This window comes from Diadema antillarum, unplaced genomic scaffold (assembly GCF_040938485.1).
Source record: "Diadema antillarum isolate AM-2024a unplaced genomic scaffold, OU_Dant_1.0 seq00000082_RagTag, whole genome shotgun sequence".
Taxonomy (NCBI): Eukaryota; Metazoa; Echinodermata; class Echinoidea; order Diadematoida; family Diadematidae; genus Diadema; species Diadema antillarum.
The window spans coordinates 1,608,243-1,627,377 of NW_027271175.1; the positions used below are offsets into that span (position 1 = coordinate 1,608,243).

The following is a 19,135-nucleotide window of genomic DNA, read 5'->3' on the forward strand; positions in this document are numbered from 1 at the left end:
CTGGAGGGTATATTTTGAAACTTAGTGTGTATTCGTATTAATTAATGTTTTTTTTTCCGGGGGGGGGGGGGGGGGGCTTGAGGTCAAAGGTCAAACGCCAAGTGAAAATAATTTTGTTTATATATATTTGGGAAATGGTTCATGGAACTTTCATGGAATTCAATGAATATGTATGCATTGGTGGGCAGAAATTGTTTTGGAAATATTATGGTTAAAGGTCAAACATAAAGTGAAAATGTGATAATTTTTTGGATTTTTTTTTGTCTCATACCCGGAAATGGTTTAAGGTATAATGTAATTTTATGGAATTTAATGAATATTTATGTACTGATTGGCAGTGATTATCTTGGAAACTTCAGGGGCAATGATCCATGTCAATTCAAATTTTCATTATTTCTTGTGTATGCAGTGTCTGAGAGTTTCTTTCTTGTTCGAATTGTTCTTGTTTTGTGTGAGCCTGCGTGTCATTTTGATTTTGTAATTTTACATTTGTATATTCATGTAATACTGTGTATGTATATTCTCACTTTTGTAAAATCATTTGTAATTCAGCCTCAGGCTGCGATCGATAATTTGTTGAATAAAGATACCATTAATAATAAAATAATATAGAGTGTTCAAATATCTTGAACTTTGAACTTTTTAACTTTCACTTAAATAGATTATTTCCATTCTTTTTGAAGCACAGGGAATCATTAATCTTTGGATAGTGAAAAAATGTCAAAATGCCAGTATAGAAATTAAATCAGAGTACACTGAAACTCATTGTCATAAAATATATGACAAAACATTCACGCATGATTTACCATAACATAATCCTGTCATTAAAGGGATTGTATAGTTTTAGTTGAGACCTAATTTCAGGTTTCTAACATTTTTGGTGAGATAATGAGAAACCTGTTTTGAAATGTGAAAGGGCATGTAATTCCAAGAAGAATTCAACATCTATTTGATGAAAATTGGTTTTGAAATGGCTGAGATATCCCGACAGAACGATTCTAATTATTTATTACAATCGTTTTGTTTTCCTTTGTTTTTGGATGTTTCAGCCATTCCAAAACTGGGGTTTCATCAAATAAACTTTGAATTCCTCATAGAATGGTACGCTCTGTACTATTTCTAAAGTGTTTTCTTGGTATCTCACAAAAAGTTGAAAGCCCAATTCTCATCTCCACCAATACTGTACCATCCCTTTAATTTTTTTTCAGTCCAGTGTCCAAAGAAAAGGGTATTTACTTCACATTTTGTAAAATATTGAATGACCATTGCACCATGTCACTAGTCGTGGGAAAGCTTTAAAGGACAAGTTCACCTTCATATACATGTTGATTGAGTGAATGCAACAATATTAGTAGAACACATCAGAGAAAGTTTGGGGAAAATCCGACAATCTGTTCAAAAGTTATGAATTTTTAAAGTATCTGCACAGTCACTGCTGGATGAGAAGACTACTACAGTGTATGATGTCATATGCGTACAACGATAGAGAAAATAAAAAGAGAATTTCACAAAACTTGACTTTTCGAATAAAGTGCACATTTCTTCGACTTGTTACTGACATATGTTAAGGGTAATATTATTCCGCCTGCCTTCTGAAAGAGAGAAGTCAAGTGTTCTTTTGTTAAGCGAGAAAAGTGAGAATATATTGAATTTTTCTTTATTCTTTCTTTGTATCGTTGTACTCATGTGACATCACAAGCTATAGTAGTCTTCTCATCCAGCCTTGAGTGAAAAGAAACTTCAAAAATTCATAACTTTTGAACGGGTTGTCCAATTTTCCTCAAACTCTCACTGATGTGTTCTACTAATATTGCTCCATGCACTCAACCCACATGTCTATGAAGGTGAACTTGTCCTTTAAGTGTTTTGTAAATAAGCTATAAGTACCAAAGCCCCTACATTAATGGTTACAGATACATCTGCACTAAATGATAGAAACTTAGTTTCTCAAGATGATTTTCGAAAAGTTTTGCAAGATTTGACAAGATTTTACATTATCTGTATGAATTAAAGGGATATTTTTAAAGTAACTGAACGGATTTGGCTTTACAAAGAATATGGGTTACCCTTTCTGTATCAAAGTTATTAGGATTGAAACTAGAAAAGCACTCTGAGAGTGCAGATCTCCGCAGAGTAGCTCATGTCCACCCATATTGTGATACCCGCCTTATATAGTCCTACATTTATATCATCTGCATAGATTCATTGACCCTCAAGCAGCATGTTTATACCAGTACCTGTATGTATAGTATTCGGGATCACATTGATATCATTGTTTGTTTAATCTGGCTATTTATCATGGAGTTTATGTACACGTGCTGAAAAAGATCCTATTTCCCAAATGATTAAAAAAAAAAATAACGTAAATGTAAAAAAAGAAAAGAAAACAGAACAAACCCCCAAACAACAAACAGCAGCAACAAGAACCAAGCATCTAGACGGTGATGCGGGTCACTACTGGTTATCTACTTGTCCTAAAAAATTCGTCCAAATCTGTTTGTAACTGGAGTTAATGAAATCAGTGTCCAACTAATAAAACAATTAGTTGCAGAGGTTTCCACCCTCAGAATAGCCATGAGGCGGCTACCTACTAAAACATCGATAATTACGAAGATTCTTCCATTTTTTTTTGATCAAATTATAGAGCAAACGATTGTTTTTCTTTCATAATTGTAATATTTTATGCCAGTCCTGTGTTTATGAGATTAGGATTAAGCTACAGAGATTTTTCTCCGCACTTCACTCATTATTTATGTAAAGCTCTTTGGGATTAGGCTTATTGGAGCAAAGCTCGCGAAGTCTGATGCGCATGCGTGCTGTAGCAACCGACCAATCAACCAATCACGTAGTCCGCTTCATAAGCAGGGTCAATGCAGCAGCAAATGACTGGCTTGCTTTCATTTCAGCAACGGGCTTATATCGCAGGCGGATTATTTGAGAACGCCGAACAGCTGCGCTAACGGGAAAGAAATGTATTTAAAATAGAGGATCTCCACAACCGTAAGCATATTGCATATGAAAATATACATTTTTATGAACTGTTACTTAGCGACGCGTAAGTTACATTTGTTGGTACAAAATTTATCAATGCATGCTGCAACGAATTAATATTCGCACAAAACATGAATTCACAGTGCACTATGCAGTGCTTGTGGGCGATCAGTCCCATGCATGTAACGTTGTGTCTGTTGTGCTAGTGTCCATTATATAAATACAGTAAAATTTAATTTAGAAGTCTAAGTAAGTTGAGCTGAGATGCAAGCAGCGTGGAGTTTCTTACATCCCACATCTGCACATAATCATGATATGCTTTTATCTTAAAATCAGTAATATATGTCTAGTAACTACTAGTATTGATAAGACTTTACTGTAGCTGTAGAAATTATGAATGATTGAGCCGTGATATTACGCGATGCGATGTCGATGATGCCAATCTAGTCCATACTGACGATAGCAAGCATGAATCTGCTTGTCTTTTTTCATTGAGCACAAGGTCCCCGCCTTCATTGTTATGTGTAGGCAGTTCTTATATGTCATTCACATTTATTAACAGATTAAACTTTTGACTTTACAGAAACAGAAAAGCAGTTGAAGATTATGACTGACAAGATGGAACCCCTCGGTCAGCGCACCAACAAACTCAACCAGCTTTTCCTCAGCAAAAGCAGAGGAGTCCTGACCACGGCCTTGCGCACCCACCTCAGCAGGGATGGCCTTGTGGATGCTCTCCTGGCCCTCTACGGAGAATGCAGTCAGGAGCAGCTGATGAGAAACAAGCATGCTGCTACCTTTGTTACCAAGTGTAAGGGAAAAAAAATCACATTCTGTGTGTTACCATTCCAATCAGAATACAGATAAGTGTGTGTGAGGGATAGATTGAAAATAGGAAGAATATACATAACTGTATTTCTTTTGATATTCACCACTGATATGCCCAGCTCTTTCACACCAAGCCACTTCTGCTGTTACTGCTAGCAGTGGCAGTGTGTTGATAAGAAAATTGAACTTATTTAATGTGCTGCTGTCTTGGAGTTTTGATAAAAAATATTGTTCTTTTTTTTTCTAAATTTTCAATATAGGTTGTGTTTTGTTTGGAGTAAATCAAGTGTGCTGATAGGACCTAATTGTACTGCTTATTTCTTTTGAATCAAAACTGCTTTAAAAAACAACAACTTTATATATGTTTGGGACAGCGAAAATCCCTTATATGAAGTATTACTCTATGATTCAAGTTGGGAATTATGAAACGTAAAAAAGGAAATGAATATATGCATTCTTTCGTGGTAACACTTTACTGTTGCCAGCCAGTAATTGACAAACCATGTTTGTACATTGTGGTGTCACTTCATCTCCTTACTCTTTCAACAGTCAAGAACACAGTTTCTGAAGTGAAGAAGCTCCAGATTAGCATCAATGACTTTGAAGTGAAGGACGTGATTGGCCGTGGTCACTTCGGCCAGGTTCAGGTGGTCAGGGAGAAAGTCACTGGAGACGTCTATGCCATGAAAGTACTGCACAAGGCAGACACTCTTTCCAAGGAAAATGTGAGTCTGATTTAGACCATTTGTCAAAGTACATGTACATAGAAAATCAAGCCATGCATGCTTTTCAGTGGTCATACTCAACATTTTTCAGAAGTGGCAAGACAGTACGGCACTTCTTTCATTTCAGCATTTATCCATCAGCATTTCAACTATCTCGTCTCCCCCTTTTTTTTTCGATGGCAATTTTATTTAAAGCAATCTTTGCTGATTGCTGAAGACAAAAATGCTGTTTATCCATGCTCATTCCTGCGGGTGATGTAATCTAAGTGGTACTTCTCTAATATCACAATTCACGAATAACCCTAGTGCCTTTATTGTACTTAATGCAAGACACTGGTAACAAAATAGGTCTTTTAGCACCCTGGAGACATAAGAGAATTAGACTTGTGAGTCCTGTATTGGTGAGATGTACATGAACTTTCCTTGATTGTCTCAAGAGGTATTAAAGGAAACATGTTTTCCCTAACTCTCTATGTTTTGTTTCTCTCTCATTCACTGAAGGTGGCTTTCTACGAGGAGGAGCGTGACATCATGGCCAGGGCCTCGAGCCACTGGCTGACCCGTCTCCAGTACGCCTTCCAGGATGACGACAACCTCTACCTCATCATGGAGTTCCACCCCGGTGGCGACCTGCTCTCCCTCCTGGCCCGGTTTGACGACGTCTTCGAGGAGCCCATGGCCCGGTTCTACCTGGCAGAGCTGGTGGCGGCCATCCATAGCCTGCACACCATGGGCTATGTGCACAGGTAAGGCAATCTGCCTGTCATAGGTCTAGTGGTTTGGTGCTTGGGGAACATACCAGGTAACTGAGGGGTTGGAGGTTCTATGTGGAAACCTTGGTAGTGAGACTCTTATAGTCTTATAATTATGAATATACTGGTGTATTCATATTTGTGTACCCGTATGTTTAGTTTATTTCGAATGTTCTTTTTTTTCGGGGGGGGGGGGGGGGGGAGGTATGTAAGTGAGATGAAATATGAAGCCAGGATAGGAGGCAGATTGTATTGTATTTGACCTTTTTTCGGGGGGGGGGGGGGGTGATGGAGGTGGGGGAGTCTTCTAGAAGGAACTAAGGTAGAGTTAGCTGTGTATTTGGTACTCCTGATACAGGATATTAAAGAAGACAGAACCAACATGTTTATATGACATTAGAATTCTCATTACAAACAGTGTAACAGATGAACATCAAGTTACTACAAAATACTCATACTTCTACCCGCAACGGCATGTTACATTGTTGTGTAACGATCTCTCATTAAGAGTGTGATGCATAATGCCAAAGGAGCATTTAATTTTGTTCTCTTTGTTCATTCCCGCATGGTTCTTACAGAGATATCAAACCAGACAACATCCTCCTGGATCGAACCGGTCACATCAAGCTGGCTGACTTTGGCTCGTCAGCCAAGCTGGGTAAAGATGGTACGGTGAGTAGTCATGTCTTCTGGCTCCTACCTTTCTTTTAGAGTCTTCAATAGAAGAATAATTGTTTTGTTCTAGTGCTTAACATCGACTCTGTCCTATCAAGTCATCTCATGATTGATTACACTTGTTGTTTATGTAAAACATCACCAGCATTAGTGCAACAAAAATTTCAAGTGTCATTCACATTACTCATTGCCTACAACTTGCTTTCATATTTATATTTGAGTTCAGCTGTTGAAGTACAGGCAAGAAAGTATGTCATCTTGAGTGAATATTCAACTCTTTTAATGTTCCAACTGTCAAATGATTATTGACAGTTCCTTTGTTTGCCACTTTGCCCCACTCTGTTTCAATTCAGGATCATGTCGTGCTGCAGCAATATGCATGAGAACAGAAGTTTGTAAGAGGCTTCTGCCTAGCTGTGATACTGATTCAGAATGCAATCATATATGTATCATTTTTGGAAAAGCATCACAACTTCCTGAGATGTTTGACTTACTTGACATAGACTCAAACAAACTGGACAGAGGCTGTTTTTCATAAATGTGGGTATTTTGTGTATGTGTACAACATCATCCTTGTTACTGTCAGTGATCATCAGCCTGCTGGCCATGTTTATGTAAAAAAAAGAGAAGAAAATAATACTGAAATAATGATAATGATTTTAAAAATGGTGCGTTGTCGTGCCTACTGTGTGTTGTTGTCTTCTATCATCAGGTCCTGTCCAAGATGCCAGTGGGGACTCCAGACTACGTGGCGCCCGAGGTGCTGATGAGCCTCAACGGCTCCCTCGACAGCCAGTACGGGACGGAGTGCGACTGGTGGTCGCTGGGTATTGTGGCATACGAGATGATGGTCGGGAAGACTCCATTCAGCAGCGACTCCATGGTGGTCACCTACAGCAACATCATGGACTACAAGGTAAGGGAGGACATGTCCATGATCCCCTGCACTCATGATATCACCCTTGGAAAAAAAATATTAGAATTTTGAAAATATCTAATGCATTTTCTTTAGAACGTTCTTTTTTCTTTTTCTTAAAAGAGACTGCAATGAGAATCAGTGTAAAATTCTGTGTACCATACCGAAAAAACAAATCGAATAAATAGAGATATGGAAGTACAATCAGGACATTTCAGTTGTAAGGTTTGTGTAACTGCCTTGATTATAGAATTCATTCCATTTCCGTGTTCATGGCCTCTGGTAGTAATAAAGCTGAATAATTTCCTTCAAATCATGCTAAATGTGCCATATACTTCAGACCACGGATCCAATTGTCTGTTTCAAGAGATCGTAAGTTTGTGATTCTTCCATGATACCACTTCATAGACTGCAGGAACTAATAATGTACTAGCTGTAAACTGTATTCTTTTCTTTCTTTCTTTTTTTTTGCTCCTTTTTTTTTTCCAGATATTTACTGCACATCCTCCATGTACATAATTTGACATAAATGAGACAAAAACAGGAAAAAGAAGAAGAGAATAAAATGACTCTAATTTGCCAGAATGCATTCCTATCTTCCTCTTGTTTTTATTGTGTTGTCATCTCTAGAGGAAGCTTTCCTTCCCATCCAATCCAGCCACCAGTCCCAGGGCCACCAGTCTGATTAAGCAGCTGCTCTGTGACAGGGCAGAGAGAATTTGCTACGAGGGGCTTGGCTGCCACGCCTTCTTCAGCGGCATCGAATGGGCAACTCTCAGAGATGGTTTGTTCCTACAAACATACCCTCCTAACCCAATAGCTTGTCTGTCTTGGTGTATTTAATCCCTGATGAATACTAATGCAGTCCATAGCATCATGTGCATGTATGCTTAGTAAACGACATTTCCTTTTCATGCTCAAATTTTCAATTAACGACTTGTTATGTAGTCAGTAATTTTCCAAATCTCATTTTTCCTAGTAAACCTGGCCTATATTTAATGGAGAAATACTTGAAATCTTTGAAGGCTTTCGTGGCAGTAGAATGTTGGATGGTAGAAGGCTTAACGGTGCACACATATGTTTGACTAGTCTAAACTTTTACACCTAATCTTAATGTATTGTAAACAAGACCTTTTTTGTGTGTGCACAATCTATTTTGCAATTATTTCTTCATCATGCTCTATATTTTGTCAAGTGAGAACTTGCTATGGACAAACGTGATAGTGCCAGTCTTTATTTGATGAACTATATCAGTACATCTAGTCAACTGGACTTGTAATTTGGAGTAGCGACGTTTCACGTCCTCTCCGGGATGCTTCATCAGGCCGACTGATCTTTGGCGTCAATTGGTTGTTGACCCATAAGAGGGACAGGGAATTTATTTGTTTTAATTTTTCTGCTTACAGTTATATTAGCACCCCTCATGTGCTGTGAAAGGTTACTGCATGGGAAGGCATCATTTCATGCACTTTGATACTGTATGCACATACATCAGCATCCCTTCTTTTTTAAACCTTTTGTCATGGCAATCAGTTTTAGAGCAAAATGGTCAAAAACAGTTTGTCTTCTGCCTAGTCTTAGTTGTCACCTTGCTCAGTTAGACTTTTTTTTCCCCCAGAACCCGTATCATAGCATGGAAACAATGTAAAAGCCTGAAATACTTAAGTCATTATTGTTAGGAAAATTCACAGCATGAGAAACATTGGGGAATCAGGGACTGGCATTCAGTGCATTGGGTGTACAATAACTTTTGCATGCGATTTACTTTTTCGAATCTTGGCACCTTGTGAAATTTGCAAAGTTTCACGCACGCAAAAATTTCAGGTTTTACGGTACTGAGTCAAAGATATCTAATAAATTCCTGTCTTTGTGTTGTTTCCGACTATGTGACTTGCAGGAGTGCCTCCATTTGTGCCAACTGTCAGCAGTGTGGACGACGTCTCCAACTTTGACGAGTTTGACCCCGTTGAACCCCGGAGCCACAATGCCAGCGCCCTGATGAGGAACAGAGGTGGCTTTTCAGGCCATGACCTCCCCTTTGTGGGTTTCACATACACCAAGACAGCCACAGGGTCAAGTTCACCAGAAATGTGAGTCTTTCACTTCCAGGTCACTGAAAACAAATAGGAAGTTAATTGTCATTGTCATCAACTTTCTTGTCAACACCGGTCCCCCTTTTCTACCACATCATAAATTTGATTTTAGTCAATTTCCAACAACACAATATTATTAAACGCAAATTATTAGCTTCTGACCACACGAGCATTGAGAATTAAGGGTTTCTGGGATGAACGCTGTACTATAGGGCTTTCTATGGCTCAGTGGATATAGAGCACTGGGCCAGCATCCAGAAGTCTCGGTTCGAATCCCCGTGAAATCTCATTTTCTTTGCTCATTTTTCAACTAATAAACGCAATATTATTAATAGATGTAGGAACCATGTGACCTCATTTTTTTTTTTTTTTTTTTTTTTTTTTTGCACACAGGTCTCTCTTGAACACCACGCTCTCCTCACCACTGGACACCAGCACCATGCCTGACCAGAGGCTACAGGACCGCTGCCGTCGGCTGGAGAGCCAGCATAGTGCCCTTACGAGGCAGAACAATGGCATCAGTAAGACTCTGAAGGAGAAGGTCGATGCCTTGAAGCAGGTTCAGGCAGAGAAAACTGTGCTGGAGAGGGACCTGGCTGAAGCTGTAGCTGAATTAACGGTAAGACCAAATGGGTTAAATAGAATCTTCGCTTTGATTTGAATCTCTCTTTTTGCCCATCATTTCCGGCCCCCCTCCCCCTCGAACCAAAGCAAACTTAAAGGGATGGTACAGTTCAGTTGAGATGGGGATTCAGGTTTCCGACTTTTTGATTATGATTTTTTGAGATAATCAGAAACCTGCTATGAAATATTAAAGAACATACAATTCTAAGAGGAATTTAACCATCATTTGATAAAAATTGGGTTTGAAATGGCTGAGATATCCAAAACAAGCAATCCTAAGAAAAGGTGGGACCCACCTTTATTAGGATCACTTTGTTTTACTTTGTTTTTGGATATCTCATCCATTTCAAAACCCATTTTCATCAAATAAACTTTGAATTCCTCTTAGAATTGTATGTTCTTTAACATTTTATATAGTGGATTTTAGTATCTTGCAAAAAGTTAAAAGCTGAATCCTCATCTCAACCAATACTGTACCATCCCTTTAACTTGGAGAGCTGTCTGATTGTGTGTTTTTCAGAAGTGCTGTAAAAACTCTTGTCTCTGCAAACTGTGTGTTTATCCCTCTTAGAGATTTTCATTACACTTATACTTGAACTCCCGAAGCAGGGCTGAAATCAAAATACATCAAAATTTTCAGTTTTGAAACTCTCGGCATGTTAACATGGGATATAAACATTTGCAACATTTCCATTATGGAAACCTGTTGTTTCCAACAGAAACTGAAGCGGGTCTTGGAGAAGGAGCGCAGCGACCAGAAGGACGTGGACTCCCAGGCAGTTAGGATGCTGGAGGAGATCAGGCACACCAGCAAGAAGGAGCAGGAGCTTAGAGAGGAGGAGTGGAGGTAAGGAGGGGAGGGGTATGTCTTGTCATTGAGGTGGTTAGGCATGTCCTACAATTTTCTGCTGGCATAACATCTATTTATTTTTGTATATTTTGTGTTCAGTACGGCGTTCATGCGAATTCAAAATTTTGTAGTTACTAGGCACAGAGTAACTTCCTTAGTGCACACTTCCAAATTAATGGCAAAAATAATTACTCTTTCTAAGCGATATGACAACAGATATGATTGAAAATCGAACTCATTTTTTTAAAGCCTTTGCTGAGTTGAAAACAACAACAAACAAACGAACAAACATACATTCACAGTTCTTCCCAAATAATGAATGTAGTCTGGACATTAGTAAAGTGTGTTGTGGAAGTCTATCTATGAAACCAGCTACGTCCATCACATAAACTCGAGATTGATATAGGTTTCCACTGAAGCAGGCATCTTAAAATAGTTGAGTTGTCTTCACCCAGGAGATAAATGATGGATCAACTAGAAATCTTCATGCAGAGACAGTAACCTACTGGGTAAAGAATGAGAAAACAAAACAAAGAAAACAAAACTAGACTACAAGCCATTCAGAACTATGCATTTGTGAAATTGTGTGTTTTGTTTTGTTTTTGTCTCATTTCAGTTTTGACCAATAGCTGCTTCTGTTCAAGATGGCATATTCTGTGGTATGCTCCAGATAGACTGTAGAAAGATACAATTATTCAATGAATTCACACCACAGTTTTCACTTCTGTTCATATGAATGAAGGTCTGAACTAGAGGAATACAAGCAGGCATTTTCCCAGATGGAGATTGACCGCCATGTGGCCGTGAAGAGAGCAGAAAAGCTTGAGGCCGAGCTGAGGCAGAAGACTCAGGACTGTGCAGACTTTCAGACTCAGATCTCCTCTGTCAAATCCAAGCTTAATAAGGTACAAACGTCACCATGACTACAGAATTTCATCCATGCCATTTTGACAAAGAAGCAAGAAAAAAATAAACACTTTTGCGACTATTCTCTCATCATAATTCTGACGCTCTGTCTTGTAGATGATCAGCATTCTTGTAATAATTGTCAGAACCCGTTTGAATGTGATGAAGACAGTGTAAAGAGTTCATTATTTCAGGTTATCAGATGGCGCAAGTGCACTATTGATAGGGAGAGGTAGTAAATAAATTCTAATGATTCTGTTTATTCTGGATACTCAAAGTTCAGAAAATCAGAAAAAAAACAATTTAAGATGTCAAGTTTCTGCAGGGTCTGTGCAGTTATCACCCTGTTTACTTCTTCAACTGTCATACTGAATAGACTATTATAAATCATTTTTAAAGTTGTCAAATGTCATAACCTGAACACACACCTACATATGGCCACAAGGATAATGCCTTGTTAAAGCAACTATCCTAGAAATTAATGTGAAACAAAGTCACCTGCAATTATGCTCAAATAGAATAAAGTTATTGTGATAAGTCTTCTCATATGTCAATTATATGATTCCCAATCACTTGTGTGCATTAAGTGTTCTGATAGGTCGAGCAGATATTCCGTATAAATGCATCTTGTACACTTCACTCACTTTATGCCACAGACCACTGAAGGTTCACGGAGTGAGGTTGTGGAACTACAGGCACAGCTGCAGAAGGTAAGTCCAGGACCTCTGAACTGTCGAATGTAATCGTTGATCGTAGTCATAAGCTGTGCAGTAAAGAGGGGCATATTTTGCTACTTCAGCTTTGACAGTAAGGCTGGACAAGCATTGATGAAGTTGATACAAGGTGATGTTGAGAAATTCTGCCTCATTTACTTCTCTGAAATATTTGTGTAGCAAAAAAAGCTGCTGAAAACTGCTTATCCAATAGTGGCGAGCCAATGGAGTAAAAAGGAAATTTGTGAGACATCATTGAGGATGGTATTATTGCTTTGCAAGTTGACACTAGTAATTAGAGTGGTACTACTGGTGTATAATATTCTTTAGCTCAGAGTACTGACTGATGTATGACTGAGAAGTAACATTATTTCCTTCTTGTTTTCTCCCAAGTATTCCTAAATCTGAGAGTAGCCTTAAAACAGATATCTTTGATTGCCAGAGATAATGCTGATACAGCAAGTCCTTGATTTGTCAGTTCAAACTATGATTGATCAAAATTTCATCAAGATCTGTGATGTTTCTAGTGAGACAGAGCACCATCATTGTGAAGTCATAAGCTCTTCATCCCAAAGCACTATTTCATCAGTTTGGACAGTTTTCTCACTTCCGATGGCACATTGGTAACAGGGTTGATCAACTGGTTCTGTCCACTGTTCTCTACAGCTTAGCCACAGCAGCCAGTCCCAGCTGGACGAACTGCGCCACAAGCTGCAGGAAGCCGCCGAAGCGGAGAGTAGCGCCAGCCGCGCCGCCGAGCGGCTGCGGAAGGAGAAAGCAGAGCTGCGGGAGGCAGTCCAGGAACAATGCAGGGGGTCGGTCCAGGAGCTGAGGGCGACGGTGATGGACCTCCAGCAACAGCTGCAGGAGAGCCAGGTTTGTCTAGTCTTCCTTCTAGCCACCAAGTCATCTTCTGAAGGTGATGAAGTGGATTGAACACCACTCTGTGATGGAGTCATAGGCTGCATTTTGAAGTAGTCTTTTGATGAAACTGGCCGCTTTGTACTTTGTACAATGTCTTGACTTTATTAGAAATGTGATGTAGCTTTACCAATATAGGATTCAGTTTATGAAGTCAAAATTGTCCGTAGGCCACATAAGATTTTGCAGTGTGAAGATTAAAGTGTAAGCAAGCAATGTCGTAGCCTCACTTTCTGCGGCACTATACAGATGGTAAACTTACGGATATGGTTACTGTAATGAAATACAACTGTGCCAGGCTCTTTCCAAAAAAGGCTTGCTTTTTATGCACATGCAGAGACAACCAGCCCTGTGGAAACAACCTGTTAAAAATAGGGAGGGTTACCTCCCTAGCCTGAAACCTGGGGTTGTGCACACTCAGAACATTGTGTGTCATAGTAGAAAGTTGATGCCCCACTTTGTGATCTTATGACAGGATGACCAGCGGAGCCTGGAGAACCGTCTGAAGATGGTCCATGAGAGGGAGGCACGGCTCAAGGAACAGGTGGAGTCCAAGCACACTCTGACCCAGGACCTGGCCAGCAAGATTGTGGTAAGTCTTGAGGTCACTTCCCCAAATTTGTTATGCTTCTTTCTTGTTTCATGTGGCACAGTGCCTGGTTGATACTGGTTTGCTGCCCATTGCTAGCCACATTTGACAGGCCAACTAGGAGTAATTAGTTCCATTCTCATTCTGTCTGTGGCTTGAAACAACATCAAGACTTTGTTTTATAGCCCTTCCCCAAAGTCTCTGGATTTTTTTTATGTTGAGATTACTAAACAAAGAGTAAACAGATCTGTGCATGTTCCAGAATCTCAGGAGCCGATGACATGGACACTTGGCAAATAATGCATCCCCAAGCCCACATCCTTTGTTTGTGGGCAATATTTCAATACAGATGCTTCATTTTTTCTCACAAAATCTGAGTAACCATTATTACATTTTCACCATGTTTACCCACACTCATGTTGTGGAAAGGATACTCAAATGATAAAACTCTAGCCCAAATCTAGTATGGTTGATTCCTTTATTTTGAACATGTGACGACTTCTCACAGGTCAGTAACAACTCAACATGAGCAAGCACTGTGTCATCTTGTAATGACTATGATGCAGGTTAAAGGGGTGGTTTAGTTTTGGTTGAGACCTGGGTCAAGGTTTCTGACTTTTTTGGTGAGATAATCAAAAACCTCTTATGAATTATGAAGGAGCTTGTAATTCCAAGAGGAATTCAACATTTATTTTGTGAAAATTGGTTTTGAAATGGCTGATATATCCAAAACAATGCAATCCTAATAAAAGATGGAACTAACCTATTCTAAAGATTGCTTTGTTTTACTTTGTTTTTGCACATCTTAGCCATTTCAAGACTGATTTTCATCATATAAACTTTTAATTCATCGTAGAATGGTATGCTTTGAAGCATTTAAGTGGTTCCTTGGTATCATGCAAAAGGTTAAAAACTCAATCCTCAGCTCCACCAATACTATACCATCCCTTTAATGATGTGTTTTTGTGTCAGGACATGGAGGAGAACTTGACTGCTACCCAGAGGATGTGTAAGCAGCTTGAGCACGACCTGGTTGTGAAGGAACGTGAGATCAGTGGCCGAGAACGGGTGAGTTATGCTCTGGAGGCTGTAACACTGTTATTGCTCGGGAATACTGTTTTAAAAATTTGTTCATTACTGTTGATACTAGCAAGAGCTTCATTATCAAAGCCTAGAATATCAATTATCCGTAAGACACAGGCCTATTCTTTTATTGAATATTCACCATTGAGAAAGAAAAGGGATGATCATTTTGGGCGTGAGTGTAAGTCTGAAGCAATTAAGATTTAGATTTACATTGTGACCTGCTTATGTCAAAGCTACTTTATTCTGTTTACTGTCAGCTTCAGTGAATCGAATGTATTTTATATTTGGGATCTCCAATGCCTGAGATAGTTGTTTGGAGATGGTACATGCTGTGCACATTTATCACGATCACCTCTGTATCTTGTGTACAGTTCTAGTTCTCTGCCCAGGTGCATTCATTTAGCAACATAGTCAGGGAGTGGCAGTGACATATTCGTGGAATCTGAATCCAGCCCTTTCAGATATGACATACAAATTCTGTCAAGAGGCGCTTTCTTTTCAATCCTCACTGTGTATTATTCTCTGCCTGCAGGAGCTGAAGCAGCAGCGGGCTGAAGCCACCAGGACCATAAACAAGGTCTCCTCTCTCCAGGCTGATTGCGAGGGCAGCCACCTCAAAAAGATAGCGGAGCAAGCCGAGGTATGCCGAAAATCATACTTTTTCTAAAGCCTGATGTGTATGTAATAGTGTTTGAGGCATTCTGTTTTCTTGCATTGTATTTTCATGCATGTATACTAGATCTTTTGTTTCCAATGATACCAGTAACTTTTTTAAAAGAGCTTGGGTATCAGGTATTGGAACAAACTTTTAAATACTTTATACGCCATGTATTTTGCAGGCTTGATATGTCGTGAATTGGGACTCGTCAGGCTATTATGTGAGTAGTTGAATTTGTGCTCCAGAATCATGCACCGACTAAATGAAAAAGAAGTGCATGCAAGTCATTCCTTTCTCAGCTAAACTTCAAAGACTAGCAGAAGTACAGTACCTTAAACAGTTTAAATGCCTTCTATTGATAATGGCTATAGATAATAATGATGACACTGGATGGCTCTATTTCATGGAATACCAGGGAATATTGCACTCGTTAGGGCCAATGTGGCATAGTATCCCATTCATTGCCATCCAATAAAATATATCTTGTCCTCTTTGCCCCAGTCCATCACCGTCCTAGACAACCAGGTGAAAGTCCTCCAGGCCCAGATTGACAAGATGGTGGCCAACAGACACCACGTCTTGCAGCAGGAGCAGAAGGAACTCAAGTAAGGACACATAGGCCAGCTCTCGATGTGCCTCAACAGATTCAGTGGCAGGTTGCCTGTATACAAGGCTTCACGTTAGCAGTGACCTGGTGGCCACTGAGGCCATTAAAAGTTGATCTTGGGCCACCAAACTTTCATAGAGCATATCATTTAGTGGCCCATTTGGGCAACTAAGATTAAGAAAGAATTGCTATGCTTTCCTTTATTTAGTGCCACTACACTTTGTTTTTGGGGCTCCAACATTTTACATTCAATGATTTTAGTAGCCCCAACCAGCCACCAGAGAAAAAAAAAAGTTAATGTTGAGCCCTGCTGTATATTAATATCAAACACAAATTTCTGTGCGTGTATGCTTTTGATTAGGTAACTCCACCTAGGCAAGTTTTAGAAAACTTCTATACCGAGTCCCATTGCTTGAAGAAATCACAAGAAATCAGTCCATCACTGATTTTGTTTTCTTTTAGGTGCAACAAGATCTTGTACTGTATTTTATTTCATTTTTTAGAGCAAAAACATATGTATATTGTGAAGTAGCAAAAATTTAGAAACTATCACTTCATGTGATGTATGAAACTAATTCCAGGTGGCATACCTTTTTATAATTATATATATTTTTTCTTTCGGACCCTCCCAACCCCAGGAGAGTTGAGAACGAAAAGTTCTCTGACCTGAACCAGGATAGGCTCTACCTCCAGACCCAGGTTGGCAGACTTGAATTTGAAATGAAGCAGGCTCAGCGTGCCAAGACTAGTCTGACTGACCAGTCCAAAGACCTGCAGCAGAAACTGGACAAGGTAATGCATTTCTCTAGTCTACTGCTATCACTATTATTCCACCCTGTGATTGTCTTATTGCTGTCATGAGTTGTATACAAATTTGAAATTTGTGTATTCATTTATTTTTTTTCACATTAACTTACTGTAAAAGTGGAAATTTTCACGCTCGGCCGGTAAGATGAGTTACGCGTGTTTTTAATTCCGCGGAATCAAGACATCAACTGCTGGAACATGTGGCAAGCAAAAATATTTGCATGCATTTATTTTCGCGCTAATTTCTGGTTGCGCGAAATGCGCGGAAATGTCAACACCGCGAAAATTTCCACTTTTACAGTTTGCTAGCCATCATTATTGTGTGATAAACTCCATCATCTTCATCCTTTTTGTCACTACTGTATTCTTCATCCTCTCCTAAATTCTTTCAACATCCTTTTCCTGTCATCTATATCCAATCGTTACACCCATGAGTTTTAGGAATGTCATACACAGTGAGCTGTCATTCAGTGCAACTGTTTTTATCTTTGGTGGTTGATTTGATGTTTGACCGAGATTCTGATGTGACACACCTTCAGTCAACAATATAGATGTTTATTGGCTTATCAACACATTGACACATAGGTCAGAAAAGAAAGTTGTGTCGGAATGATCTAAGCCTAACTGTAATGTATCAAATGTTGATCACAAGAATGCAATAAAGGCATGTCACAAAATAAGGGATGCATGGGCGGATTTGCTCCGAATGTCATACCATGAAATGCTTACTTAGATATGAATCGCCACCATTTTGTCAGTGACACAACAAGTCATAGCTTTTACGTCACAGATATATCACCATATCAGTACACACACACACATACACATCATGGGTACCAATTGCAAATCTTCCTGATTGGTCTCCACTCAAACGATGTCCAGGCAGCAGATAAGTATGAAGAGGAGATCTATGTGCTGAGGGACAAGCTGAGACAAGCCCAGGTCAAGAGTGAGAGGTTAGAGGTCAGCCGACAGCAGGTGGAGGCCAGTGAGAGTGAACTGAAGCAACAAGTGAGGACGCTGCAGACTAAACTCCAAGATGAAGTTGAGGGCGCTGCAACGAAGATAGACAATTTGGAAGTAAGTTCATTATTCTTTCCTGGTTTTAATTTTTTCAAGCCTCATTTGGAATTCAGAGCAATCATTTTCACTGTACTAAAACAGGAAAATGGCAAAACCTTGTTTAATGTGAATGTTTGTGGTATTCTCTTTGCAAACCATGCTTTATATCAAAGGCTCATGAATTCAAAATATATTTTTTTTAGACTCAGCTATTTCTCATCAAAGGTCATATCAAAAGGCTGCAAAGGTAACTCAAAAGGCTAGAATGACTCTTATGGGACAGCTCTGTTGGAGATGTCTACTGTCCATACACCCCGAATATATCAATGTATTGTTCAGCAACTCCCTACAATTATATGACAGCTTGTAAAAGAAAGTGATGAAAATGATAAGTCTCCTCTTGTATGTTGATACAGAAACAGCTATGTACTTTCTCTAGTATATCGTACTTGTATCTTGCATTTCCACCCTTTTTATGCTTCAAAACAAAGAAAGAAATAGATCAGAAGATATGGGTAAAAGGAAGAATATTGATATCTGTCTAGTCTTGTCCCATTCCATCAAATTTCTTCCAATCTGAGAAATACATGAACCTCTCCTGCATCCATCCATCCCCACTCCATATAGGGCGAGAAGAAGCTCCTGGATCAGGAGCTGAGGGTCCTGCGGGAGCGGTCGGCCACCGTCACCACCCTGGAAACCCAGCTGAGGGAGAAGGCGGACCAGTGCTCCGGCCTGCTGCAGGAGAAGCAGGAGCTGGTGGGGCGGTGTGAGGCGTTCGCCATGGAGAAGGGCAAGCTGGTCAGTCAGAGCCAGCAGATGGAGGCCACTCTGTCCGACAGCCAAAACAAGCTCGGCCAGAACGAACTGGTGAGGGACTGTGTTTTAGTGGCAGTGCCAGGTTATCAGCAGGTGTCAAACTTATGAATTAAGTTTGATGAGTGTTGGTGTAAATGTAGTTTGGGGCATCATTCGTATGTGTCCCCTTTGGTGAGTCTGAGTTGACTAGTAGTGTTGTTTCAGCGTTATTGTTTGAGTGTTGGTGTATGTTGTCTGATGTCATCAAATATCAGTGTCATTGCCATAGTATCAATAATAGTGGCAGCGATTATAGTCGCCTGTCTGTAGAGAGAGATGATTATAGCCCAATTCCTTGAATGCAATCATCTATTTCTAGTTCTGTATCATTTACAGAGTTAACATCAGTAAACAATGTCACATGTGCATTGATAAACGCTGACTTCAAGTGCTTGGTCTGAGGCAGCATTCTGAGATAATGCTGTAGACGGGAGACTCTGGATGAGAAATTACCAGGAAAAATATTTCAAAGAG

At 39.6% G+C, this 19,135-nt stretch overlaps 1 protein-coding gene across 1 annotated transcript in view; it reads left to right on the forward strand.

Moving 5' to 3' along the window:
• Nucleotides 1-2,944: 2,944 nt before the first annotated feature.
• LOC139726297 (citron Rho-interacting kinase-like) overlaps nucleotides 2,945-19,135 on the forward strand; it is a 37,325-nt gene continuing 21,134 nt past the window's right edge. Inside the window, exons 1-20 of the mRNA XM_071637365.1 lie at nucleotides 2,945-3,000; nucleotides 3,575-3,802; nucleotides 4,369-4,544; nucleotides 5,046-5,290; nucleotides 5,875-5,968; nucleotides 6,684-6,887; nucleotides 7,518-7,671; nucleotides 8,785-8,977; nucleotides 9,374-9,599; nucleotides 10,324-10,451; nucleotides 11,197-11,359; nucleotides 12,017-12,070; nucleotides 12,740-12,949; nucleotides 13,470-13,586; nucleotides 14,556-14,651; nucleotides 15,202-15,309; nucleotides 15,829-15,932; nucleotides 16,573-16,726; nucleotides 17,624-17,821; nucleotides 18,431-18,673. Coding sequence (XP_071493466.1) covers nucleotides 3,598-3,802; nucleotides 4,369-4,544; nucleotides 5,046-5,290; nucleotides 5,875-5,968; nucleotides 6,684-6,887; nucleotides 7,518-7,671; nucleotides 8,785-8,977; nucleotides 9,374-9,599; nucleotides 10,324-10,451; nucleotides 11,197-11,359; nucleotides 12,017-12,070; nucleotides 12,740-12,949; nucleotides 13,470-13,586; nucleotides 14,556-14,651; nucleotides 15,202-15,309; nucleotides 15,829-15,932; nucleotides 16,573-16,726; nucleotides 17,624-17,821; nucleotides 18,431-18,673 — 3,072 coding nt within the window. The 5' untranslated portion in view covers nucleotides 2,945-3,000; nucleotides 3,575-3,597. The remainder of the gene's footprint in view (nucleotides 3,001-3,574; nucleotides 3,803-4,368; nucleotides 4,545-5,045; nucleotides 5,291-5,874; nucleotides 5,969-6,683; nucleotides 6,888-7,517; nucleotides 7,672-8,784; nucleotides 8,978-9,373; nucleotides 9,600-10,323; nucleotides 10,452-11,196; nucleotides 11,360-12,016; nucleotides 12,071-12,739; nucleotides 12,950-13,469; nucleotides 13,587-14,555; nucleotides 14,652-15,201; nucleotides 15,310-15,828; nucleotides 15,933-16,572; nucleotides 16,727-17,623; nucleotides 17,822-18,430; nucleotides 18,674-19,135) is intronic.